This window comes from Acomys minous (genome assembly GCF_964271855.1).
Source record: "Acomys minous genome assembly, chromosome: 8".
NCBI classification, from domain to species: Eukaryota; Metazoa; Chordata; class Mammalia; order Rodentia; family Muridae; genus Acomys; species Acomys minous.
In genome coordinates, this window is record NC_140489.1 from 83,750,043 (window position 1) to 83,777,543 (window position 27,501).

General features: G+C 46.8%; 1 protein-coding gene across 5 annotated transcripts in view; it reads right to left on the reverse strand.

Annotated features, from left to right (window-relative positions):
- Positions 1-27,501, reverse strand: part of EIPR1 (EARP complex and GARP complex interacting protein 1) — a 118,563-nt gene that overhangs the window by 44,285 nt on the left and 46,777 nt on the right. For 4 of the 5 annotated variants that reach the window (XM_084793605.1, XM_084793606.1, XM_084793607.1 and 1 more), the window contains one exon: positions 96-252. The exons of the other annotated variant lie outside the window; for it this stretch is intronic. In XM_084793605.1, the coding sequence (XP_084649731.1) occupies positions 96-252 (157 nt within the window). The remainder of the gene's footprint in view (positions 1-95; positions 253-27,501) is intronic. 5 annotated transcript variants of the gene reach the window in all.

Here is a 27,501-nt window from a genome sequence, read left to right on the forward strand (position 1 = left end):
GGGAGGAACTGGATGAAGTGAAGGGAGCTGTGCACACACAGCACCTCAGCAGCCTCTAGGCTTCTTCCTCATGTATGAAATATGTAGCATCCTACCAGGCCACGTTGCCGTGGGCCGCGTTGTCAAGGTGACAGAGCAGCTCCAGGGTCTGCGCAGTGCTTGCGGGGTCGTCAGGGGACTCGTGGCTACCGGATTCTAATTCCTTGGGCATCCTCCACACAGCTGCACACGCCTGGACTCGACTGTCTGAAGCTAAGCAAAAGGAAAATGTCAGCAGAGCTCAGCCCCACATACACTCAACCGTTACACAAGCCTACAAGTATGGCATGCTGCTCCCTGAAATACTAACAGGCAGCAGAGTGAGCAAGGCACAGCCTGGACCAGCAGCAGGGAGCCCATCATCCTTGGCTTATAAACCGTCATTCCGCTTTACAGAATTTAACCTCCTCAAATTTGGTTTCATCCTGTTCTTTAAGAGTCGTTTTTAAGAAAGGGAACAGGATGGGGACACACTGCCATAACTGTCAGGCCTATGCTTGGGGTCTCTACTCACAGCTTCATGGGACCACAAACAGATGTCAAACACAGAAATATTCTTCACTTGCCAAATGCTCTGCCTCAGTTTGCCTGAAATGGCCCATGTCTGGGTTGAGAGGGCAAGGGACACTTAGAAGTGGTACAAGCAGAAATCCACTGTGCTCCTCATAACAAGCTAGCACGTGGGAGGAGAACAGCCAGGATCCAAGGTCAGCTGCGCAGCACCTGTGAACATGACTGTCCTCCTAGCTGCCATTTGGGTGGCTTCCTGCCATTCTCAGATCCTGGACACCTGGTATTCTACAGACACTCCAGGGATCTGGGCATTCTTAGAGCACCTTGAAAAGTCATGTGTGTACAGAGAAAATAAACTAATATGGAAAATGTGGATTCACAACTCTCCAGGCACATGCCAGGACAGGTCTCAAGCACTCCAGTGGGGAGGGTGTTAAAAATAGGATTTTAATTAGGTTCTGAGATTTTCTCTCCCCCCAACACCCCCCCCCCGCCCCGCCGCCCTTCTCTCTTTCTCTCTTTCGTTTTTTGAGACAGGGTTTCTCTGTGTAACAGCCTTGGCTGTCCCAGACTCTCTCTGTAGAGCAGGCTGGCCTCAAACTCACAGAGAGCCACCTGCCTTTTCCTCCCAAGTGCTAGGATTAAGGCATGTGCCACCATGTCCAGCTCTGAAATCTATTTTAAAATTTGCTTTCCATTTAGTTTTAGTTTGGTTTGGGTGTCAGTGTTTCTGTTTTCTGAGGTGGAATGTCAGGTAGCCCAGGCAGGCTCTGAACTGTCTACATAGGCCAGGATGGTTTTGAATTCCTCATCACTCAGGCTCTACTTCCCAGGTACTGGGATTACAAAACCACCACTCACAGCTGCCATTTACTTTTAACTTGGAAATGTGCTAAACAGCATCTTTTGGCCTTAAAGATCACCTCAATGAGCAGTGCCCTAGTGTGAAAGCAGCTGCTCTGTGGTGTGACCAGAGACAGAGCCTTGAGATGTCCAAGCAGCTGCTCTGTGGGGTCGTCAAGGTCAGGTCCCTGGTGTGAAAGCAGATGTTCTGTGGAGTGATCATCTGTCCTACCCCGGCTGCTCACCAGAGTCCTTGGTCACGCCTCTCGCTAAGTATTGAAAAGGCGCTTATGACATAGCAATTCCACTTTCTAACAAGCTCTCTCCCTTCAAAAGCCATACCAGCCGGCAGGAATACTCCGCTTATTGGGTGTCCTTCCTCACTGATAACCCTGTATTGGCCAAGCCACACCTGAGCCTACCTTGCCACAACAGAGATCAGCTGAAGGGCATTCAAGACAACGCCACTCTTAGAATATACACTTGCTTCAACTGCCATACCATCCTGTGTCACTTTGCATAAAACAAAAAGGATCTTTGGTTTCTGTTTTCTTTTGTTTCATTTACTCTTGCATGTTCGTGTGTGTGCGTGTCTGTGCGAGTGTGTATGTGTGCGTGTGTACGTGTGTGCACAGGAGTGTGCATGTATGTGAGTGTGTACATGAGTTGTGTGTGTGCACATGAGCGTGTGTGTGTGTGTGTGTGTGTGTGTGTGCGCGCGCGCATGCTCACATTTTTTTGTTTTGTTTTAAAGACATGTGAAAGAAGATGGAAAGCAGCTGGTTCGATGCCAAATGACTTCACATAGAAGAAAGCTGACTCCAGGCAGCAGTGGAAAGCTTAGAACAAGCGTGTTCACATCATTCAGACTGAACCTGGCTACATATAGAAACTGGATAAACAAGAGACCAAGTTAGGAAATAATGTCAGGCACGTGGCCCAGGCCTGCAATCCCAGCACCGGGGAGGCTGAGGCAGAAACACCATAGGCTATATAGAAAGGTCCTGTCTTGGCATAAACGAGAAGAGCAAGGCCAGCTATCTGTTCCTAGAGCAGCAATAAAGGTAGCAGGGGCTGTCTGCTTCTCGGGGGAAAGAGACCAACACTGTAAAGCATCACACAGACATGATACAGATTCATATTAAAGATGCTTAGGATTCAGATGAAATAGTAAGTTCGTAGGAATAGTGACATTTAGCAGTAATGACAAAAGAAGTAAACCTGCTGACTAGACAAGGGTCTATATAAGGCCTGGAGAGACAGCTCAGGGGGTAAAGGCACTGGCCAGAAAGCCTGCGACCTGAATTCAATCCCCGGGACGCACACAGCAGAAGGAGACTCCATTCGTGCAAGTTGTCTTCTTGCCTCCACAGCTAAGCATACACACACACACACACACACACACACACACACACACACACACACACACTCCCATGCAGTAAATAAATAACTAAATGAGTGAATAAAATAATAATCCTTACTCAGAACCCTCTAGCTCAGCTGACTACACCACAAATCCTTCTAAGCATTCAAACAAAAAGCAATACCAGGCATGAGAGTTCCGGCCTTAACCACAGAGTACAAAGAGGAAGACTAAAATGTCCAAAATTTGCTGTGCTACATAGTGAGAGCCTGTCTCAAAATGGGGAGAGAGGACAGAGGGAGGGAGAAAGGACAGAGGGGAGAAAGAAGGAGGGACAGAGGGAACGGGAATGGGGAGGGTGAGGACAGCAGGGAGGGTGGAGGAGGGCTACCGACTTGATAGCAAGAATCTAGAAGGAATTACAAGAGATCATGCGGCCCCTTTCAGTCATACAGATGTAAAAATGATAATAAAGCGCAATGGTGTAGCCATCACAAGGAAATGAGGTTGGGCTGGAAGGTGGCTTAATGGGTAAAGGCACGTGCCTCCAAACCTGATAACGTGAGTTCAAGTCTCAGAACCCACAGAGTGAAAGAAAACAATCAGCTCCTGCAAGCTAGCCTCTGACCTCCAAGTGCACACTGTGGTGTAAGTGTGTCACCAACACACGTAAATGAATGAATACACGCATGAATGAAATAAATAAAGAATAAGGAAATAAGGTTGACTCCAAATTAAGCAACCTAATTCATGACATTGACAAGCTAAAGGAAAAACGTATGATCACCAAAAATACAGACACACCCAATACAATTCAGTGTTGCCTCAGTAACACCCTTTGAAGACTAGAAATAGAAGAAAACTTACTCAGTGGGGAAGGAGGAGAGAAGGGGATGGAAGCATCAGGGAGGAGAGAGTTGGAAGCAAAAGAAAAGTCGTACAGCACATACAAGCTGTGGATGGAGTGTGAAGCCGCCTCTGAGAACAGGAAGAGGAAGCGTCGTGCTGCCAAGGCCACTCAGCACTGTGCTAGAAGGAGAGCTACTTCACCTGTGTGGAGAACAGGAAAAGAAGAACTCACACACATGAGTCTGCATCACACTGTCAGGAGCAAAGCAGCTGATGTGAAGCTCGGCTCGCTGTCCACTGGTTATCAGCAACAAGACTAAAGGTTTCCAGTGATGTCAAAGAGCACCGCTTTGCGCTGCAGAGATGGCTCACAGTCAAAAGCAGCACGGCCGTTCTTGCAAAGAACACAAGTTCAGTTCCCAGCACCCATGTCAAGCAGCTCACAACCACCTGTCCCTCTAGCCTACATCGCTACCTGCACCCATGCATATATCCACACAAGTCACATAATTAAAACAATAAAATATATAATTAAAAAGAATAAAAATCTTTTTAAAGGCACCCAAAAGTTTACTGTCAAATAATATTTCAACTAAAAATGTGCAAGTGTGTGTGTGCATTCCTGTGTGCACACATGTGCACACACACACACACACAAACGTCAACAAATAACACTAGCAAGAAAAACCAAAGAAGTAAACAAATGGAAAGACAGGCCATGTCCATGGGCAGGAACCTCACTTACCACTGTGAGGAACTTATGGGGAGTGGAAATCGACAACTTGCAGGAGAATGTGCACACCCCAGATACCCAACAGTCCTGAGAAAGGAAAACAAAATGTGGCGAGTTACCAGCCAGGTGTCAGTTTTCTGTGGACACAGATAGGCGAGTGGTCCAGAGGAGGACAAGAGTCGAGAAAGGGGCGGTTGCTAAGACTTGATGTTCAACAAAAATTCCCGTGCAGCTGGGAATAATGGTGCACGCCTGTAATCCTAGAACTCTGGGAGTAGAGATAGGTGGATCTCTGTGAGTTCCAGGCCACCTCAGCCACAAAGTGAGACCAGGACAGCCAAGGCTACACAGAGAAACCCCGTCTCAAAAAAATCAAAAACAAAAACAAACCAACAACAAAAAATTCCACTGCTTGAGAATGGACAAAGGCCTTTGCCGAGTCAGCTTTGTATCCATATGAAAAAGCCAACTTTCCTCCTATCCATAACAGTCTCACACACCACATGCTGAGGATGACTGAAGATAAAAGCATAGAAGGAGCCAGAACAGGACACATTTAACACCTTCACAACCCGAGGCCAACGGAGTTCCTCAACAGAAGAGGCACACTGGCCACTAAGGAAAAGACGGACAATAAACAGCATTAAAATTAAGAACATCTACTCACCGAAACACACTACTATTTGGGCTTCATCTAAATAAAATACAGATGTATTTAAAAAGGGAAGCAAAACTAGGAGAAACATTATAATACCTATAACTCACTAAGGGCTGTGTCCAGAAGTTACGAAGAACCTTTCAACATGACAATAAAATGAAGAGCACATTTTTTAAATGGGTGCCAGACTGAATGAGACACTTTAGCAATGAAGATGTATAAACGGCCAGCATGCTCCATCACCCATGCTCAGCACCTTCAGTAATTAAAGAAATGCAAAGTAAAATTAAAGTGAGACACACCATACCCGGCAGGAGGCCAAATGCCTAATCCAAAAAAGACAACGCTGAGTGTGCGAAGAGTTGAAGAACCAGATCTCTCACGGGTTGACAAGCATGAAAACAGTACACACACTTCCAAAAACACCAGATGACCCTACAATCCCCATCTTAGGAGAGCCTGCTCACGCTTTGTGGCAACTTCCAACCATCTGGCAGTTAAGCCTGGCCCCTCCCCTAGTGGCCATGGGTAGACTGCTGCAGCCAAGTCAGGAAAGGCATGATGAGCAGTGATGGACTAGAGCAGAGCTGAGGGGACGGAAACAACGTGGCACCCACAGGGGCACACAGGCAGGCATCCAACAGGAGTGTTCTATGCCTAACATGCACGCACATATGTGTGCACAGATACGTTGGAAAGGACAGGCGTGAGTGAGCAGGAAGCTGAGAGAAGGCAGTCTTGACTCGGGCCCAGCTAAGTCAGTTTCACACCTTGACCCCACTGACTGTAGACCAGGGGTGAAGAGCCTGCAGCCCTACAAGGAGCATACCCCGTACAGTCCCTCCAGTCCGCACTCAGGAGCACCTGCTGCCATTTGCTTGAGTGGTCACTCACTGGGCAAAAAGTAACAAACACTTATGTATGGCAAGGCTGCCCCATCCAGATGTGTGCTCATACTACTACCTAGAGATCCAAGGAGTCACCATGGAGACATTTGGGGACCAAATATCAAGTAAAGTCCTGAACTTTATGTACAGAAGGTCCTCTGGGAGTGGCCCACTCTGTGCCCTCTCTACGGTCCATGTGTATAAAATGAGACTGGCAGGAAAGGCAGTTTGGGGAATGTCCATGACTGTGGCCTGTGCAGTCACAGAAGCTTCTAAAACTGCCCGTTCCTCTCATACTGCCAGAGGGTAGGAGAGATTTTAGCCTACTCCTGCCCAGGAAAACAAAGGGAGGCTGAAACCTGGATGCACACATACACAGTAGAAAGTAGAGTGCAGTCTTTCATAGAGCTGTGTCTGCTCTCCCATTCCCACTGGAATGTAGTCCAAGGTCTGAGGACAACCCCACAGGACATCACACTGGCCAGTGGTTGGTGGCATCATGCTGACTAGGCAGGAGAGTACAGAAGGCCTCAGCCAGTGGCAAGAGATGCAGCCACACAGAGTCAGGGGCCTGGCACCTGTCAAAGGTCAGAAGGCCAAGACATCCAGAGAGAAGCAAGAGTTCTGTGCTAGCTCCATAGAAAAGGAGCACAGAGCTAGGTGGCCTCACTCGACAGCAGCCTAGCATGGGCACAAAAGCTGCCAGTTGAGGACCAGAAAAGCCTTATAGCAAGTTCAGAAAGGGAGGCGATGACCCTGTCACATTCTATCTGCAGGCCTTGCAGTGTGGAATCTGTGGATGAAGCGAGCAGCATGGACCTCATAGCAAGCACAAGAACAGCCCCAGCACTGCCTTCAGATCCTAAAGTAAGGCCCTCTGCCTCCAGCACAGTCAGATACCCTTTGGAGCACAGCTCTAACCATACTGCTAGGTCAAAAGGTGGTCCCCAGGTCATGAGGCAACATATGCCACATGTCACTCATGAGACCAGTGCAGTCATATGTACCAGTTCTGAAGCAAGGCAGGCCAGCTGAAACACTGCACCCAGAGCCAGATAGGACCGGAGAGCATGCAAACACATAGAGTAGAGCCCAGGCCTGATAGGACCCACTGCCCCTGTGCACACAGGATCTTAGGAACCTACACACTCAGTTGGGGAAAAGGAAAAGACAGAGCTGGTGAATAGACAGGGAGGGCTCAGCTTAGAGGTGAAAACTAAGAATGCACAGACACATAACATCTGTTCTTAGAAAGTGTTGACCAGACACACAAGGAAGGAACTCAAGGCAAGACTTTCAACACTGCTCTGTCCTCAAGTCATGTGAGCAGAGACGGCACACACTCAAAGCATGGCCGATGGCCTGGCTGGCTGGTCAGTAGACTAGAAAAATAAAAAAAGATGCATCAGAAACAAGGACTAGCTATGCACCTGGTGACAGGCGGATGCTTCAGACCCATCAACCCTCAAAGAGCACTGTTCATGCTCACTGTGACTGACACCTACTACAGTCTTGAGTTTGCCCCTGGGCTCTGAGCCAGTCAGTGCACTGATGCCACAGGTACCTGATCAGGGAAGCCCCTGAACTACTGAGTAGGCAGACTGACCCAAAATCACAGGAGCCACCATCCTCAGCATACCACCTCTCCATAGACAGTCAGGCTCTGAAGAAGAGAACCTCACCAAACACCACTGTACCCCAGCAAGTGACAGGACAGTGCAGGGTTTTTACTTTCAATTATCAGAAACTGCATGTATTTATGATAGACAATAATATGTTCTGAATTGTGTAAGCACTGGGATGAAAAAAATGGAACCAAATTAATATAAGCACTGCCTTACAACATCCAAAATCTACTCCCTTGTTGACTTTCAGGTAAACAGTGCACCTCTGGTCACCATGAACCTATCTTGTCTCAGTGAAATTTGTGTCTTTTTGCCCCGCCCCAGCCCCTGGATGAAGTGTGGTAATGTAGAACTGGTCTTCTGTGCTTGGCTTGTTACACTCAGCACAATGTTGGCCATGCTCATCCAAGATCTCACTAGTTATACTCTGCCTGCTTCCCAGGCTAAGCAGCATTCCCCTGCATCCTACCCCTGCAGCCACGTTCACAGCGCAAGCCCTCCTGCCAGCCCTCACTGCCCCTTACAGCCTTATTTCTTATTTCTCGTGGGCATTTTTCTAGTTCCCTGGCCTCTCTACATACTCTCACAGAAATACACATATATGACAATTGAGGGAGCTGGGTATGGTGGTGCACGCCTTTAATCCCAATGCTCAGGAGGCAGAGGCAGACTGATCTTTGAGTTTGAGGCCAGCCTGATCTACAGAGGTAGCTCTAGGATAGCCAGAGCTACACTGAGAGAAGAAAGAGAAAGGAAAGGAAAGGAAAAGCAGAAGTGAGTAGAGAAGAAGTGAGGAGAGGAGAATAAGATAAGATAAAATCAGGGGCCAGAGCAATGTCTCAGGCCCACAGTTCCAAGTTTGACACACACCCCAAAACCAATAGTGAAAAAAACCAAAACAAATTCTAGAAAGTTTCCTTTGACTCCCACAAGCATGATATAGTGTAGCCATACCCACATTCTCATACACACAATAAATAAAATTGGATTTTAAAAAATTACAAACGGGGCTGGAGAGATGGCTCAGTGGTTAAGAGTGCCACCTGCTCTTCCAGAGGTCCTGAGTTCAATTCCCAGCACCCACACGGTAGTTCACAACCATCTGTGATGTGATGTCCCCTTCTGACCTGCAGGTGTGCATGCAGGCAGAACCCTGTATACATAATAATAAATAAATAAATCTTTAAAAAAATAAAATAAAAATAAATTTAAAAAGTATAAACTAGGATACACATGAGATATAGGATGTGGTATTTCCTTTCTAAGCCCAGGTTATCTCATAACTTTCATAGCAAAGCAAAGACTTTTAATATTTTTCACCATCATCCTTCAGCATCTTGCATTACTTGACTTTGAAAACTGTTGCTTGAGTTGCTGACCAAGTCCCAACTAATCAAAGAAGGTCTGACAAGACAGCTCAGCAGTTAAGAGTACTTGCCACTCTGGCAGAGGACCTGAGTTTGGTTTCCAGCACCCACATCAGGCAGCTCACAACCACACAGCTCTGGCCTCCGAAGGCACACACATGACATACATAGACATACACAGACAGACAGACAGATAAACACACACAAATCTTAAAAAGAAAAGAAAAAATTCATTACTGCATTTTGACTTGGGATTATGATAGGATTTACAACAGTTTTTGAAAAACCATGAATATACATCTGTTTTATACTATGTATTTTTTTCAAAGCTGTCTTCTCAGCATTGATCATGAAACCAAAATATTGATCAACTTTGAAAATGTTGAAGATGACCTATGCCCTGCAGTATCAAGTATTCAGCCAATATTCAATTTAATTCTCTGTGTGAAAATAAACAAGGATATCCATCTCATATATGAATTCTTTCATCTTTAATAAATAGTAAAATTATATGTACACCAAAGAATTGCTTTAAAATAAATTTCTTTATGAATGTGAGATGTTTGCTATGCATAACTATTTTATATACCTAGGGTAGCATAAATATTTCTCAGGCTAAAAAGGGGCCTCAAGTGGAAAGGTACAGCAACCCTACACAAGATGAATGTAAACAGCAAACCAGTTAGCAGAGACACTGCTGGGAAATACCTAGGGGAACAGTGCAACAGTAGTGTACACCACAAGGTCTGACCAGTTTGTTTGTGCAGTGGACACAAGCAAACCTTAATTGACACTGTGCAAAATGTTGCAAATCAGCACTTATCAGTTCCAGCTGGAAACTATCAGCCCTGAACACAGCCACAGGAGCAGTGCAGCACAGACTGACCAGGGAGTATTTAGTATATGTGTATATACACATATACATGCAACAATAAGTAATGAAAAAGAGGACATAAATTTGAAAGAGAGAAAGAGGGATACATGAATGGTTTGGAGGGAGAAAAGGGAAGGGAGAAATGTAATTATATTATCTCAAAAATAAAAGAAAAAATGTTGTGAATCAATACATTTTTCTAAAAATTAGTAAATAAAAAGCAAAAAGGGCTGTCAAGTACATGTAAATTTATTTTTAGTTTTGAAAATTTACAATTTCTGTTCCAAAGCTTAAACTGAAATTTTACTGGGTTCAAGAATGTTCAAAATCACTCACAGAAAATGTTAACACAAAAATGTACTAGGGAGACCAGAAAGCTTCAGGTGTCTCACTCAGGCAGCAACTGCCAGCCCCATGGCCCTGTAGATAAAACCAGCTTAGTAAGAGCTGTGGTGTAGGCCCAAGCAAACAGTAGCCAGTACCAGAAACTCAGAAGCAGGTGAAATTTAAGGTAAATAGAGCTAAGCAGGAAACACAGGAGGTATGCCACGGAGACGCACAAATTGGTTCTGAAACTCTGAGGATTTCCATGGCTGCATGCATCTCAGCAGAGCCTTCGGTGCACAGCCAGTGGATATCAAAGAAGCGGAAGTACTTTCAAGGAGGCGAGCCCACCTTCAGAAGCAATGAGCTCTAATAACCAGGGAGGCATTCGGCTTTCATCTCTATTGTAACACTTCCCTGAAATAGGTCCTATGATGTAACCACTGGGGCAAGATTAATATTACCATGACTAGGAACCTACAAAGGGCGCAGACCCTAGATAAAACAAAGTCTGTGGCATGGCACAAGAGACAAGGACCGTGTGCAACCAAGACATACCAGGCACAGCCTCCAAACAAAAGCAGGCCACAGCAAAAGGACAGGCTCTGTATACAACCAAACCAGGGCACCAGGCACAGTCAGGGTACACAAGCAAATCATGGCCCTGCTGCACACAGCAATCCTGTTCATGCTGTCACACACAGCCAGACAGCCACAGGACAGCTAAGCTAGAATAGAATTCAACTGTCACTCAATAACCTGACCTTCCATTTTAGCAATGAGGAAACTGAGGCTGGATGAAGGTAACTGCCTCTTCCCAGTTCACGAGGTACATGATAGTACAGCATCAGGAATAAAATAGAGCCTCTTGCCTCAGAAGAGTCCACTGCTTTAAACGAGAAAATACCAAGTTATGCCTTTAAGGCCAATTTGATGCTTCTAACTATTTTTTTTATATGAAACACAAGAGCTAAAAGCACTTAATGAGATAAAAAGATAATCAGGGCAAAATGAATGGAAGAGGCATACTTGAGGCACCAACTGTATCCGTGGAGTGTGCTGCGTGCTGTAAGGGATTAGAGTCAAAAGGCTTAGAGGAATTCAAAGGAGATTAGAGCCTTTGTGGGCTGAATAGCAGCTGCAGCCAGCTTGCTAAAGGGCTAACAATGCCCTGGCTGGGGGACGTGGTGTGATCCCCAGCTGGAGGAGGAGGAGGCTTCCATGGGCTGCTGCATAATGAGCATATTCAGAGTCTAAGGGCTATTTTTAGAGACTACAGCCATCTCAGCATATGGTGCAGGCCAGGCAGGTGAGTGAGACGGAAGCCAGCAGAGGCAATCGCCCGACACAGGCACAGCTCCTGGTGCTCCCGGTGTACAATGAGTGCCTTGGCACCTGAGGCTAAAAATACCTTCTCCAGTGGCCTCCATGGTGCTCCAGAGACATGGCCATGTGCAGAATGCACAGTAAGTATTTGAGATGTATAGACTGACTATAGTGAGGGGACAGGGTTGTAGGCATCCCAACATGGCATGGGACTTGTCCCCTTGCATGGCTCTTGTTGTCCTTCTCCAGACAGATGTAATGGGACACAGGCAACTCTAAAAGTTTCTGTGCAGGTAGAAAGACTGGCTGAGAAGTGGGTGTAACAGAGATCGGGTGTCGTCAGCAAAGTAAGAGTTTTAACAAGCAGCTCTGGTACACTGGAGCACCACGTGATTCGCTGCAGGGCCCAGCAGAGAACTTCCCTAAGTGACCAGGGGATAGTCCTGGCTTCTTGCTCCATTCTGCACCTAAGACAGGTCACAGCCCAAGCCCTCAGTCCTCTCGAAGAAGGGAGGTAGCTAGACCTTGACACACAAGTCCGTGCTCAAGTGGGACTGCAGGGCTCTGTCTCAAATCCAACTCACAGGAGCCATCCATTCAACCTACACTTACTTCTCTAATTCCTGAGTGTGTATCAGAAAAAACGCCCCTGACACTTGCAGGGCCAATCCTCTCTCCCTGGCAGCATTCCACCTATGGTGAGCAGAAGAGTCAGTCATGTTAAGAGGAACAGGAAAGTCCCAAGTTTAGCTTAGAAAAACAGCCAGTCAAGGGCAATACTACAGCATGGCTGGCACAGAGCAAGGCCTCTTGATGTTGGATGCTGCCTTTTTCCCAGCCTCGATGTGCAATCTGTTGACTTTAGCAGAATGCTATTAGAGAAAACCACAAATCTCCAGCAGGGGGTGCTGTCTAGATGTGCCAGATCTAATACTGAGGTTGATGTAGCCCTTAGCTCTCACCAGACCAGTATAAAAGGGTCCTCAGAGTCACCTATTTATTACCTAGCAGGCCCAGGTACACACCCACTATCCTGCCAGGGGCCTGGGCCAGGGGCTGAAGGAGTGGGGACAGGGAAACTCTGGCCTGTTTTGTGTGATCCATGAGCTAAGATTGGCATAAAAGGTCAGGAGGCAGAATGTAGGATCATGTGACCTTCAGAGCCTCAAGTACTGCCTCTTCAGCCCTTTCCAGCGGCTGTATCCGTGTCCTATTACCAACTTCCAGCTTTAGGTACTAACCTCGCCAGCACCCTCTGTTATTTGCAAACTGCAGAGGGCACCCTGCTTTCAGGAGAGACACTGGAAGGAGTATGCAGGGAAGGGGCTCTCATAATGCGGGCCTTTAGATGGGTCTGCATCCCAGGCCTCTCTGTCCCCTCTGCTTTGGTCTGGTCAATCATTCCCCAAGCCTCTCTACACAGAGCTTCTAGCCTACAGCAGCTCTAGGAAGCCTTGTAGCTGTGCCATTGCTCCCACTCCCAGTGAAGGCTGACAGGAGGCTCCTGATCTCTCTGTATACACTGTAGATTTTGGAGAGTGATCACTGGCTGCCCAGAAACTACAGACAAGCTCTGGACCGTCCTGGCCCCAGTTTCTCTACCAGTCTAGGCCTACATTATTCCACAGGGTCAGCACGGTTTCAAGGGCTCTCTTCCTGTGTAGCCTTCCACATGAGGTCAGCTACTTTCCTCTCGTAGTAATTCTATACTACTTTGCTGTTTAACCTGCCAAAGCAGACTGTACAGACCAGCAGGGTGCCCAGGACCTCGCACATTGCCTGGTAAACAGCAGCCACTGGCAGAGGAGAAGTATTAAATGCCCAAGGGGACAGGTACACAGGGGTGGTGAGGAAGCCCCACGGAGTCCCCAGTAATATTAGAATGCAGCTTCCAGGGCCAGTGGCCTGGAGCAGCATGCAGCATTTTTGCCAATAAGAAGCCAACCACTTAGGGCCTTTTTGGATCTGGGAGGCATCATTTGACTTGCTGACAGTGTGGCTCCACCCAGTGGCCTTCAAAGCTGATAGTTATGCTTGAATCCTAGCACATAGCATCACACTGACACCTACAGAGTTGGGGGGGGGGGGACAAACCTGGATACCCCCCAATGGGATAAACACAGCTAGAGGCTAGGGTCTAGAAGCCAAGTAGTGAGTACCCTTTGCACACAACTCCTCCAGTCAAGAAGCAGCCAAGCCAGACATGGCAGTGCACACCTGCAACTCATGTACATGGGAGGCGATGGGCAGATCTCACCCTGGTCCAACTGAGAGTGGGAACTCCACGGCATAGAGGACTGTGTCACATGTTGAGCGTGGGCAACTCTGTTGGCCACAGCACAGACAAATGCAGCCACCTGTTCCCCAGTGGAATTCTCATGCTTTGTAAACACTATCACCTCAGGGAGGAGGTGAGGCTCAGGGAGGATGCACACCCGGGACTCTGCTACACAGTGTTCCATGTCTCTGCTTACTGGAGAGTCCTGAAGCTGGAAGTAAGAAAGACCCCCTTCCTGCATCAAGCATGGCTCTAGCAGCCACTACATAGGAGTGAAAGGGACTGAAGGGAAATCCCAGGAAACAAAACCCAGAGACACAGCCTGGCCACCCATACCCTCCAGACAAGAAGCCAGTCAGGAACAATGCCCTTCACCCACTGATAGGCAGGGCGCCCATTCAGGCTATTTGGCCAAGACATGAACAGTACAGACCTGGCCCCACGAGGAGCATTTGTGACACACAACAGGTCCCAGGAAGCCCTGCTCTGCTGCTGCCAGGTGTGCCTAAGGCCTGGTGTGCACTGACTATGCTCCATAGTGACCCTTGGTGACTAAAATCTGTGTTGCTCCAGTTCCTGCCAGGATGACGGATTCTCCACGGTCCTGGATGAAGCCCTTCTTTCTGAAATGGCCAGTAGGGTTTCTAGATGCCAGTGGTCACGCTGGATATCTTAAGCAGAAGGTGGGCCTTCATGACATGAGTGATTTGGAGCATGGTTAGTCTACGTTGTGTTTAAGATGCCAAGACATATCCAGGTGAAAATGACTACGAGGCAGCTTGACATCTACAGCTGCAAGCCAGTGACGGATGCAAAGCATTGAAATTAATTTTACCTTACAGGGTGCTTAACCATTTATTTTGGTTATCAGCTGGCAGTAGAGTCTAGGACTTCTGGTGTTAGCAACAGTGACGACAAAGCCCTGCTGTCCATAAAGTTACTAGACAACATGTTAAACACACAGCTTACTTTCAGAAGACAGAAAGAACACAATGAAGAGTAAAAACTAAAGCTAATCAGAAGAGCCAAGTGGTAAATACAGCTTCTCTGTCAGTACTGGTCCTTCCTGAGACCCCAGGACTACACACAGAGCAGGAAATTAGCAAGAGGCAAACAGAGGTAGTCAGAACTGAGACCTCTGTGTGAGACTAAGGTTCCTAGGTGAAAGCCTGAACTAGGAAAGACTACTCTCGGCTGCTACTGGAACTATCAAGAATACAATTATCACCTACAGAGACTTTTCTATTCTGAGGAGTCTGTAACTCATATGGGTCCTTTAAAAGTTTGATTTGGGGGTGCAGTGGGCAGAAAGATGGCTAAGTGAATAGAAGTGGTTGCTACCAAACTTGGCGGCCTGAATTCAGTCCCTGAACCCCACATGTGGGAAGAGAACTGACTTCTTGTGCAAGCTGCCCTCTCCACATTCTGAGGCATGCATGTAGTAGCAGCATACCATGGCATTATGCACAACCCACGCACTCCACCCAAACAATAGAAATAAATACCAATTTTTTAAATGTTCAGTTTGTTTTCTGGCGTGGTGCAGAATTCTACCGCAGAAACTGAAAGTCCTATAAAAGAGTGGCAGAGTGTGTGCCCTCAGTGACACACCCCCTAATCCTTCCCAAATGATTCCACCAACTGAGAACCAAGCCTTTAAACATATGAGCCTGTGGGAGCCATTCTCAGTCAGAGCACCACAAGAGCTAAGCACCAGCACTCACCGCTCTGCTTTCTGTCTGCTGACGACTGAGACCAGCTGCCTCACACTCCTGTCACCATGCCTTCCCCACCATAGAGGGCTACACGCCCGCAAACTGTGAGCCTATATGTCTATCTATCCTCTCTTGAGCAGCTTTTGTTTGAGAGTTACTGTTACTGCAGCAGTTTGTTTTCTCCACTGTGGTACAGGGGATTTCCTGTCAGGAAGGTGAATACTTTGTCAAAGCAATAGGAACAATAACTGACACAGGAATGAAGAACTCAGTGGAAAGAAAGGCACTGTGACAAACAGCATCAACAGAACACACCACGGAAAAACGTCAGGGGTGGAAAACAAGGACAAGGAAACAAGTCTCAGAAAACAAGGATGAATGCCCAGTTACATCGGAATTTCACAAAACTATTGGATATTATATTAATGAATAATAAGGATTCTGGGGAGGAGGGTCATGACCACAGCGTCTAAAAACTCTGGGACACGGTCAGGATGCCATAAACAATACCAAGGTGTAGGTGAGATTAAAAACAAAAGGCACATAAGATATATTCAATTAAATTAGAGCAGAAGTTCCCCAAACTCTAGGTAAAGTTTAAATTTTCTTTTTAAAATTATGTATATTGGGGGAGCTGCATGTGGGTATAGGCATGCACAGAGACCACAGGCCAAATGTCCCTGGAGTTATCTGCGGTTGTGAACTCCCCAGCATAGGCGCTGGGAATCAACACCAGATCCTCTGGAAGGGCCTGCTCTGGCCAGCTAGGCATCTCACCAGCCCGAAGTTACAAATCCACCATCTTAGACATTTTCACTGTTTCTGTAAAATAACAATAGTGGAGCAGAGGGAAAAAAAAAACCAAAAAACAAAACAAAACAAAAAAACTAGGAAGGACCTCAAAGTACAAATGAGAAAAAGCTCCTGCCTCCCCTGCTCACCTAGTCCTCCCTGGACTGTGCTCTCACCTGAGCTCTGCCACTGCTTCTAACAACAACCTCTTAGTCACCTTCATAGTTAGTGCTTGATGAGAGCTACTGACAGTTTAACTATTTTTAAGATTTGTTTATTTATTACGTATACAGTGTTAGGCCTGCATGCCAAAAGAGAGCATCAGATCTCACTCTAGATGATTATGAGCCACCATGTGGTTGTGAGGAATTGAACTCAGGACCTCTGAAAGAGTAGCCAGCAGAAGCACTCTTAACCTTTGAGGCGTCTCTTCAGCCCCCACTCCCTTTAACTATTTTTAATTTTATAAAAAGAAAAAAAAAAGAATGTGCTGGAAATGTAGTGTCTTATGTTGGGAGGAACTGCTAATGGCAGGGCCTGTTCTTCCTTTCTCCCTGGGAAACAGGATAGCCTTTAAAGACTACCCAGTGTGGATCCAGACCATGAGGAACGCAAGCCTGGAAGGGCAGACAACTTTCAGCTGTGCACAAGAGGCACACTGAACCAGGCTCCACAGTCATTCAATTCTCTCTCAACCTCTCAATCCCCTACCTTCCACCTCCTCTCCCTCCCTTCTCCCTTCTCCCTCTGTCACTCTCTCTGCAGAGAACTGAAGCCAGGGCCTTCTGAAGTGTCTTCCACTGAGCTGCAGCCCCAGGCCCTGGCAGCTCCCTGAATCTGAGGAGACGATGCACAACAGATCCTGAGCTGCTGTTGCCCCTCGCTGCTTATGTAGAAGTAATAACTGCTTCATGTAAAAGAGGGTGAGAGGAAGAAAAGGAGGGAGGCTGGGAGAGAGAGCTACCCTAGGCTGTAGACAGCCCCAGGCATTTTCCAGAACCCAACACTCACTGTGGCTGGAGGAAGGAACACACCCACAGGCCACCCTCAATCCCTCAGAGGCAGAGCATCCTGATGGGAGCTTATGCGAAACGTGATACAACTCACAACAAAATTGTGACCTTGTGTGACAGTTAGCCAAAGAACCACAGAACAGAACCGCAGCTCCAGTGATGTCAGACACCATAATCTTAAACATGCTTAAGTGAGTACTGGAATGCAAATGTGAGCGAATAACAACACTACCAAATTTTAACAGAGGTCTTTTGGGGGGTTTTGGTTGGTTGGTTTTGGGTTTTAGAATTAAATGAAATATCTAGAAATAAAACTTACAGCTATTTAAAAATCTCATTTGGCAATTTAACAGCAGACCAGAAAATCCTGGAGACTGAAACTGATTGGAATAAAGATGTCAAGAAAGCACTGGGTAGAGCACAGAAAACTGAGGAGGTGGGCTCTGAGGAAACAGGGTGCTACAACCTATTACAGCTACCACACAATTAGTTGGGGTAGAGTAGGGAGCACATGGTGCTGAGGCCTGAAAGCTTTACAGAATCTTGAGAGAGAGATCCAAATTCTCTGGGCCAGGGAGCAGGACAACTTCCAATCAGCACACTCAAAAGCAAACCCATTCCTGGCTAGCTAGAGAAAAGTGAAGAACCTCAAAGAGAAGGCAGCATCTGAAGGCTGCAGACCTGTGAGCAGCCTGAGGCTGATTTCTCCAGAGGAGCCAGGCAGTCCAGAGCAGCTCAACACTGGCTGCATGGAGGGGCGACCAGTCAGCAAAGCAATCATACACTCAAGAAACACTGCCTTTAACTGTGTGCACAATCCTGGCACATGGGAGACAAAGGCAGGCATGTTCCCACCAGCCTGGGCTACCGAGGGAGACCCTGTCTCAACTTTCCCCACACAGAAGAGAATCACAGGCTTTTCTCAGATTATCCAAAGCATAAGAACTCGCCCTCCCCAAAGACCTTCAAGGTAGCTTCTAAGACACCCCAAAAAAGAGCCACCAGGACCCCAGAAGGAAGGTCTCAAGTTACAGCTAAGAAAAACAATGGCAACAACTCAGAAAACATCTAGATACAGATGATCATGAGGAGAACAGTAACTTTGGTTCTGAAGTTGATAAAGGTGAAATTTAAAACCTGCCCAATAAGGTATAGGGTGGGGTGCAGAGACATTACCGCTTCTTACACTGTGGAAAGGAAGGAGGGAATATTTAACATAAATTTTAAGATTCATGTGAATAACAAACTTCAAGAATAAGCACTTGAAGAGCAGAAAAGCACTGAGTAACTGTTAAGGCAACTAAGGGCTACCTAGGCTCCCAGCCACTCAGAAAACCAGAGCAGCAGAGCCCACACAATATCAGACAAAAGAAATTCCATGATCGCAGTGCTGTAATGAGCTAGCAGTTATAAGACTGCCAGACACATTTGCAAAAACTAGCCGAACACCAGGCCAGGAAGATGGCTCAAGGAAAAAAGGCACTTGCCTCCAAGCCTGACTTCCTGAGTTCAATCTCTGGACCCCAGAGACATGGAAGGAGCAAAATAACTCCTGAGAGTTGTCCTTTGGACCCCTTCCCCAACACACACACACACAGTAAATACATTTGTGTGTTTGTTTGTTTGTTTGTTTGTTTGTTAAGTCAGAGGAGGGCTGGAGAGATGGCTCAGAGGGTAAGAGTACCACTTGCTCTTCTAGAGGTCCTGAGTTCAATTCCTAACAAGCACATTCTGGCTCACAAGCATCTGTAATGAGATTGGGTGTCCTCTTCTGGAAGGCAGGGATGCACACATGCAGGTAGAGCAGTGTATACATAATAAATAAATAAATATTTAAAAAGAAAAAAGTCAGAGGAACATTCTTTTTAAGAAATAACCCTACAACTGAAGGACACAAAAAGGCAGCAAGCAGGAAATGATAAGGTATTATTAACAGCCAGAATATGTTAGGGTATAATCAAAGCTTCAATCCACTAAAAAGATACAGAAATCCGTTTAGAATAATTCTCATTTCATTTTGAGCTGGCATTCTGCTACAAAGCTCCACTATTCTCAATCCATCCTGACTCTGCCTCCCAGGAACTGAGATTACAAGGGTGTGTCTCCGAATTTAACCCTAGTTTATGTATTTGATAAAACGAACCAAGTCTGTCACAGGAAGTGACAGTGTGCCATGGACACTGCCCTTTCATTAACTGAGATTCAATGGGAAAACGTAAGTCTATGCAAGAATTGAACACAACTCTTCTCAAACATAAATATCAGAAGTATAAATAAAGTACCAAAAACCTCAATCTAAAATTTGGCAAACAATCATGATTTATTTTTCACAAATGTCTCTACCATGGGAAACAGACTGTAGAACGGCATTGTAATGTCTGAAAACCACCAGGAAAGATTAAGAGACTAGAGAAATCTCTTATCTTCAAAGAACACACCTTGCTCTAAAGGGCCCAGCAAACAGAGCTGACCATGGAAGCCAGAGCAGAAGCCCTTATAATGCAGTGTGATGTTGCTCTTACTTAAGCATCTAATGGCGACAAGACAACTGTAGCCAAGCAGCTGCATGCAAGGACAGAGCATGAACAGAGCTAGGCACAGGGCCCCAGCCAGCATCCACGGGTGCCAATGTCCTGTCTCAAATCATTAGGGCAGGCAGTGAAAGGACCACACTAGAGTGAGGAAACAATTCTGCCAGGTTTTAGATAGCACTAGTAATTACAGACATATTTTCAAGACAAATGCACTCCATTTTTAAAATGGCCATTTAGGGTGAAAATGGGCCAACAGTGGGTTGTTTACTTCCTTGTTGTTGCAAATGGTATACATGGGATTTTACAAGATTCTTCCTGGGTGATTTATTGGAAATACAGTACCTTCTCTGACAGATTCCATAGTCATCCAGAGTGAGTGTGCTGAGGCCCTGTGATGACAGATATGCAGTGGATGGCCCTCTCCTCCATAGGAAACGCTACTTCCCAAGAAACCTAAGAGACAGCTCCTAGGGATGGAAGGCCATCTTCCAGCTACTCTGAGGAACTGTTTTTCTAAAGTGGGAGAAGCCCAGGCCACCATCTCCTTCCCTCCAGCAGACAATAGCCTTGGGCCTATCAGCACAGGCAAAACAGTGTCCTTCACATGTAGGCTGCCACGTGGTCTAAAGCTGCGACTGATGGCCTTGCTATCCCCCACTTCACATTAACTGGGGTTTTTTTGTTTGTTTGTTTTTGTTTTTAAAGATTTATTTTATTTATATGAGTATACTGTCTTCGTGCACACCACAAGAGGGCACCAGATCGTATTACAGATGGCTGTGAGCCACCATGTGGTTGCTGGGAATTGAACTCACGACCTCTGGAAAAGCGGCAAGTGCTCTTAACCACTGAGCCATTTCTCCAGTCCACATCAATATTCTTAACAGGCCAGGGACTGCTGTGTTTGTGGATCTCTGGGATGGTGCTGGGTGCTCTGTGAAACACTCAAGGGCCTCAGGATCACAGCAGAGATGCTCTCTGCTGGTACACCCTGGGTAGACAGCTTCCTATGAGTTTCAGTTGTTAGGGCTGAAAAGATGGCTCAACGATTAAGAGTACCTGCTGCTCTTGAGGAATCTAAGTTCAGTTCCCAGCACCCACACAGGGCCACTCACAACTGCCTGAGACTTCAGGGGAGCTGATATCCTCTTCTAGCTCCCGAGGGCACCTATTGTGTATGTCTGTACTCTCTCTCACACACACACACAAATAAAAAGGAAATCTTCAAAAAATAGTAAGTACAAATAAATCCTTGTTGTCCTAACAAAGAACAAAAATATAAGCATAGCTACTGCTAAAAATAGCAGCATGAGTATGGGGGAAAACAGCAATAGCAACTGTATTATTAAAGTTAGGATATTGACATTGGCACTGGCATATCAGCTGTCTGAAATTCCTCTAGAGTTATATTTTATACTTTTAGCAACACCATGAGGAGTCACCTGGGGAACAAGATGACAAAAAGATTATGGCATAGACACTGTGATTAAATATTAACATTTAATCCAGTGGTAGAAGCAGTATCGATGTCCCAACAGAGCTATCTGGTTCCTCTGAGATAAGCACCTATACCTGAGCCCAAGTCCTCAGTCCATCCAGGCTCCTACTCACCTGGCAAGTCCTATTTATACCAGCTGTGTATTGTCTTGGTTAAAAATACTAAAGAGAAGTTTCTGTGAAAATGAAGTACAATGTTCTTAAAAGCCTCAGTAATAGCAAACTATTAAAAGTCCTGCCTACTTAGAAGACTAAACCAAAACAAAACAAGAGCCGAAAGAAAACAAACAGAAAACACACACACAGGGGCAGGAGTCACAACCCAGAGCCTCCTCATCCCCTCCCTGATGTACTACAACTAACACCGGAAACACAGAGGTGGGTTATGGGAAGAGCTATAGAAAAGAGGAATACAGATGCAGGAGACGGTACCCATGTCTGCAGGCTGACAACGGCCTCTAACTCTAGCTCCAGGGCCAATCCAATGCCTGGCCTCCATGTGCATGCCCTTGCACAACCACACGCGCACACACACATAATTTAAAAACAAACAAATAAATAAGGACTGTTGTGAATGCACAGTTACCTATAGCAGTGGCTTCAGGGGAGTCACCAAAGGCTTGGCAAACATTAATGCTTATGGGAAATGGGACAGCTTGCCCACGGTTTGCTGCCTCTTCCTAAGCAGCTGACTGGCCGTCGTGGGTGTGTTTCCTGAGTGTGTGAGGCCACTCAGGTTGTGCTCCATCCAATCCCACGTATGCCTTATACTATCTTGGCTCAGTCATGCAACCTATGTGAAGGCAGCCATCTTGTGTGTGAGTCCAAAAGACTGCAGCAAAGTCAGAGACGCGAAGAGGGCACCACCAAGAATCCTTCCTCTCCTGCAGTGCTCTGTTCTGAGCTAGAACATCAGTGCCTGGCATATAGGCTCTGAGTGGAGCAAACAAAAGCAACTACGACTGCTGTGGCCTGTGGCCCACCCTGCAACCCTCCAGCCTTGCCTGAAACTGCTGTCCTTGCTTGTTCCTGAGCCTATCAGGAATGCTCAGGCAGCGGAAGTTAGCCTCAGGTCATCTCTGAAGCTTGACTCCAGGTCTCAGTCCAGTGATAACTCCCAGAGGTCTGGGGGGGGGGGGGGGGGGCAGGGCAATGCAATGGCAGCCTGCAAGCAATGGCAGCAAGCCCGCTGGTGTCAGAGCCACCTACAACCTCTCCTCTCCAACCCAGGCTGCCCTGCCTCCTCCTGGCTTCTGCTTCCCTGCCTGAGCCACAGGAACATGTCTCCACCCACAGGGCTCTGAGAATGCCCTGTAATGGAGCTGCAGTGCCCAGGCCCTGTTCTCTTTAATCACAGGCCCCATTTTCCTATTTCCCTAGACCTGCAGGACATCTGGAAGGGAAGAGGTCAAGACATAGCCAAATTCACCCAAGGAGGAGCACAGGCGGCAGCCAAGAGTGTTCTCAGGGGCGGTGAAACAACTCGGACAGTAAAGAGCTTATGTTGCAACAGGAAAACCTAAGTCTGAGAATCAGGCAAAAAGCTCCCAGAGCTGGGGAGACAGAGACAGATAAATAAACCGTGAGGCTTGCTCTACGCGGCAAGCTCTAGGCCTGGCCTATGAGGGATATGCTGCACCACCACCCCCAACTCCTTCTTGCATGCATGACTCAGCATCCTCTTGGATATCAAGTAGCAATGTCAAAAATTCTATCTCTGCTGGTCCCACTCCCAACTTCCCATGCATAGGTTGACCTCCTCCCCCAGAGCTTTCTCTCATAGCCAGTTCTTTAAGGGAGGGAGGGTGGTGATGGCTCTTTCCCTGAGCTGAGTCTGATTTAAAAAGCACTGGCTATTAGAAGGGTTTGCCCTTCTAAAAGCGGAGTATGTGCAGAATGCAAATGTCTCCAGAGGATGGAACAGGTGAAGAGCATGGCTGTTTCACTGGCACTGGTACCCTGGCACCCTGGCACCTGGCCCGGCCTGATGGAGATGCCATGCCCAGGACAGGAACTACCCAGCCTCAAGCCCAGCCAAATGAAGCAATCCGGCACCTGAAGCAGCAGAGACTGACACACGGTTGATACATACCTCTGCCTGCTCTCTAGTGCAACCCTTGCTACCTAAGAAAGGGCAGTGACATCCACAAAATGTCAAACTATTTGCTCTCGGGAGAACACGCTTGTTATAGTGAAACGGTGAGTCCACAGCATGAACAGAAGCATCAGACCCAAGAGAGGAGGCTTTAAACTGACATCAGAGTTCTCCTCTGGCACTCGGCCACGTCAGACATTAATTAACACCCTTGCAAATTAAAAAAAAAAAATCACACCTTCATTCTTTGAAAAATCTAACGATTTGCAGACTGTCATGTTTAGGCTTCTACTATTTTTCCTCAGGCTGAAATACCAAAAACACTCTCTTACAGAAATATCCACTTGACACAATTTACACGTAAAAACATCTTAGTTTTCTCAGTAAATTCTGAGGAAAGTTGTTCCATCAGGTACAAGGAAGGTGCACTGGGCAGCCATCAAGAGGGTCCACTTGGCCATCAAAGGAAGCAAATTATATTTCCGGCTTCTGCTCATCAGCTCTGTGACCAGTCACAGGCAAGTTACTTCACCAAGTTCATAGGCCTTGGTGCCTCACCTGCAAAATGTAGATAAATCTCAATCTCTGAAGACTTCGGAAAAGACTAAGTGGAAAAAAGAATGAGTGTCCTTGCCCCATTATTGAGACAGGCTGATGCCAAAAGGAACAGGTCATGGGAAGGCCAGTAACTAACTCAGAGGTCAGTGTAAGAACAGCGCCACCAAGCCTGTGCGGGCAAACTAACACACAGCAGAGAACAGCAGGAAGGGACCCAGCAGGACAGCCTTGCACTGAGATGAGGAGCCTGGCTCTGTGACAAATCTGAGGCCCCAGGGCTACAACAGCTCATAGCAGCCTCTACCTACATAGAGAGCCCCATGTTTGCTGTGTCCCACTGCAGCCTGTAGCTCACAGCTAACTTTCTCAAGTGTCCTTTGGAAAGAGAGAGAAAAGCAACATAAACTTTAACTTTCCAGATAATCCACAGGTCTATTTTGGTGGTGGGGGTGGTTCTCTTTAAAACACAAAAATAAGCAGGGTGTGGTAGTGCACACCTTTAATCCCAGCACTTGGGAAGCAGAGGCAGGTGGATCGCTGTGAGTTTAAGGCCAGAATGGTCTACAAAGAACGTTTCAGGACAGCCAGGGCTGTTACATAGAAAAACCCTGTCTCGAAAAAACCAAAATGAGCAAATGAATGAATTAATGAAATAGAAAAATAAAGCTGGGTAAAGACACTTGCCACCAAATCTGATGATCTGAGTTCAATTTCTAGGACCCACGTGGTTAAGGAGAGTGCTGATTCCACAGGTTGTCCTCTGACCTACACACACACACACACACACACACACACACACACACACACACACACCACAGCAATCACACACATGCACATATTCATACATACACATGCACAAAATAAATAAATATAAAAAATTTAAATAAAATAGAACAGGGAGGTGATGTAGCAGATTACTTTGTGGTTTTTCAAGTCAGTGGAGAAAGGAGACACCCCAGATGGCCAGTTTTCTGCAGCAAAATCCTTTAAGCCTGTTTAGGATGTTGGCAAATCTGTTCATGACATCCTTTCTCTTCAGGCATTTTATATTGTTATCCACATTCTCAAATGGGTCAAGAAAACTGCAAAGAAGTTATACATGGACACTGACTTCCTTGGGAGGGACTGGGGACTAGACTATCCTGCATGTGGCACTCCCCTCTTGCTGCCTCAGGAAGAACTGTATCAACTGACAGCTTGCAAAGGGTCCTGTGACTCTAGGTCTAGGAGGAAGGGAACCATCTTGTCTGCACATAAATGACATTGGGAAGAGGTGCCATTCCCACATCTCCGAGCTCTACCTGGGAAGATGCTTCTGTGCCCCAAGTGACCTGTCTCCCTCACTGAAAGTGAGGAGGCTGACAGCTCCCCAGCTACCTGGCTCACTCCTATTAGCATGTCCACAGAGGGAAACCGCTCCTGAGTAGACAGTGTGGCTCCTCTATGGCCTATTCAAGCCTTGCTCCAATTCTAGCAGTGACAAGCAAGCCCTTCTGGGTTAGGGATGCTCTCCCACAAACGCAGCTGCAACGTGGTAGCACTCACTGGGACCCAGCAAGATGGACAGGAGGCCTGCCTCCCAGGGCACTTCCAGGGCATCATCACCATCCACCTGTCTCAGCTATCACCCAGGGTGTGGGTTCTGCGGATCCATGAGTGGCTCCTCTCACCCCTGTCCACTCAGGGTCTGGGCTCTGCAGATGCACGGCCTGCACCACTGCAGGGCAGCTTACAGATCCTGGCCATCTCGCACAGTTATGTCTAAGAATCATCCACAGGACCCTACTGAGCATTGCTCCCTAAGCCAGTCTCCTGCTGGGGGCTGAGCACTATCAGACTGTCTCCTGGGACCAAGCAGACAAAGAAGGCTGCCTGGGCCCTGTGGACACCTACATTAGCTTTTCACCTCGGTGTCTAAACACCTGACTAAAACAACCTAGAAGACTTGATTCACCTTGGTTTCAAGCCAGGGTCACTAGCCTGTATTTGTGGGCCTCAGACAAGGCTGAACACATGGGTAAAAAGTGCACATTGTAAGGATGGAAGGCACACAGAGAAAAGCAAGGACCAGAGACAAAACAGTTCCTTCAAAGACATACTTCCTCCAACATACACACCCCTAACACTTAGCTATGAGCTCCCTAGGTTAGTGAACTCATGATCCTGAGTCCTCAGCCAGCTGGGAACCATACCTCTAACAGGTGAACTTGGAAGACAGTCTCTTAAGCAAACTGTCACTGAAATGTGACAGTGCTCACTGGGGATAATAACTTGTCTTTGCCCCCATGAACACAACTAGTTATACTAGGTATATCTATCTTGGCCTATGTGACATCACAGTTTGGCTCACAATCATGATAGAGGTCTGCATGGTAAAAAATAAAAATAAAAAATAAAAATCTCTTTTTATACAAAAGTGCCTCTGGTTTGGGGAGCCCTCTCCCAGCCCTCTTGTTAGCACTGCTAGACATCACCAGCCAAAGCACATGTTCTTGAAAAGGGAGGGTTACAGGCATTTCTGAGGTGGAATGCCTTGTGTGCATGTATGCACTTACAGGACACAGCCTTAAGAGAATGAGAAGGAAGCAGGGCATACCCTCAGACACAGCCACACAGGAAAAGGTCAGCGCTGGACGTGCCAGTCATGTGGGACAAGGCATAGACCAAAGCCCTGCAAGTGCCCTTCCTGTGGCCAATTCCAAAACACTGTTCATTCACTGAATTGTCACACAATGTGAATAAAACGCATCCTTGCCCATCTCAATAACACAAATTGAAATTCTATGCTGAAATTAGATTGCAAAATAAATCATTTAAAATTTCCATATTCTTTTCAAATATACTGTGTTTATTTCAAATCTCTAGAGATGAGCCAAAAAGAATCCTAATAGATTATTTTAAAAGAAAAGGGGATTAAACCAGAGACCCCGTGAGCTAGAAAAGGCCCCTTATTAAGGACATAAGTGATGATGAGAAGGTCCAGTCAGGATCCAGCATGCTGCTGGAAGGATGCAGAGGTGTCATGTCCAGCAAAATAGGCCTCTGGAGCAGCATCTGAAGGGACAAATGGCAGTAAGCATCCAGTCTATGAAAATTCCAGGTCAAACTTGGTAAACACCAAGATCCACATGACAACACCACCAACGCCCTGGCCACCCACCCCATCCTTCTGTGACAGTCAAGAAGAACCTGGACTATTGGGGAGCCCTTCCTGGTGGGTCATCCCTGCCTCACAGCAGCAGGGCCACTCTGGGGACCCCACACATGAGCCTGATAACTGTGGCTGGACACAGCTGACCAGCAATGAAATCTGTCCTCTCTGGCCTGTGGTCTGGAGCAAAAAGACCTGTCATAGGCTCCTATCAGTTGGCATTTCCTCTTCTCGCTTCCCTCTCACTGTGCACATCTAACCAAACCCAGAATTGTATCTCCATTCTCTCCAGTTTAACCTCAGAGCTGACTACTAGGGTGTCTGCCACTCACCCTACAGAGTGGCATAGGCTACAAAACCAGCTCTTGGCTGGTGTGTGCTCTGATGGGGCAGAGCCAAAAGCCCTGCTGCCCAGGGAACAGCTGTTGAAGTGTGTGCTCCAAGGCAGCACTCTACTGGGCACCTCT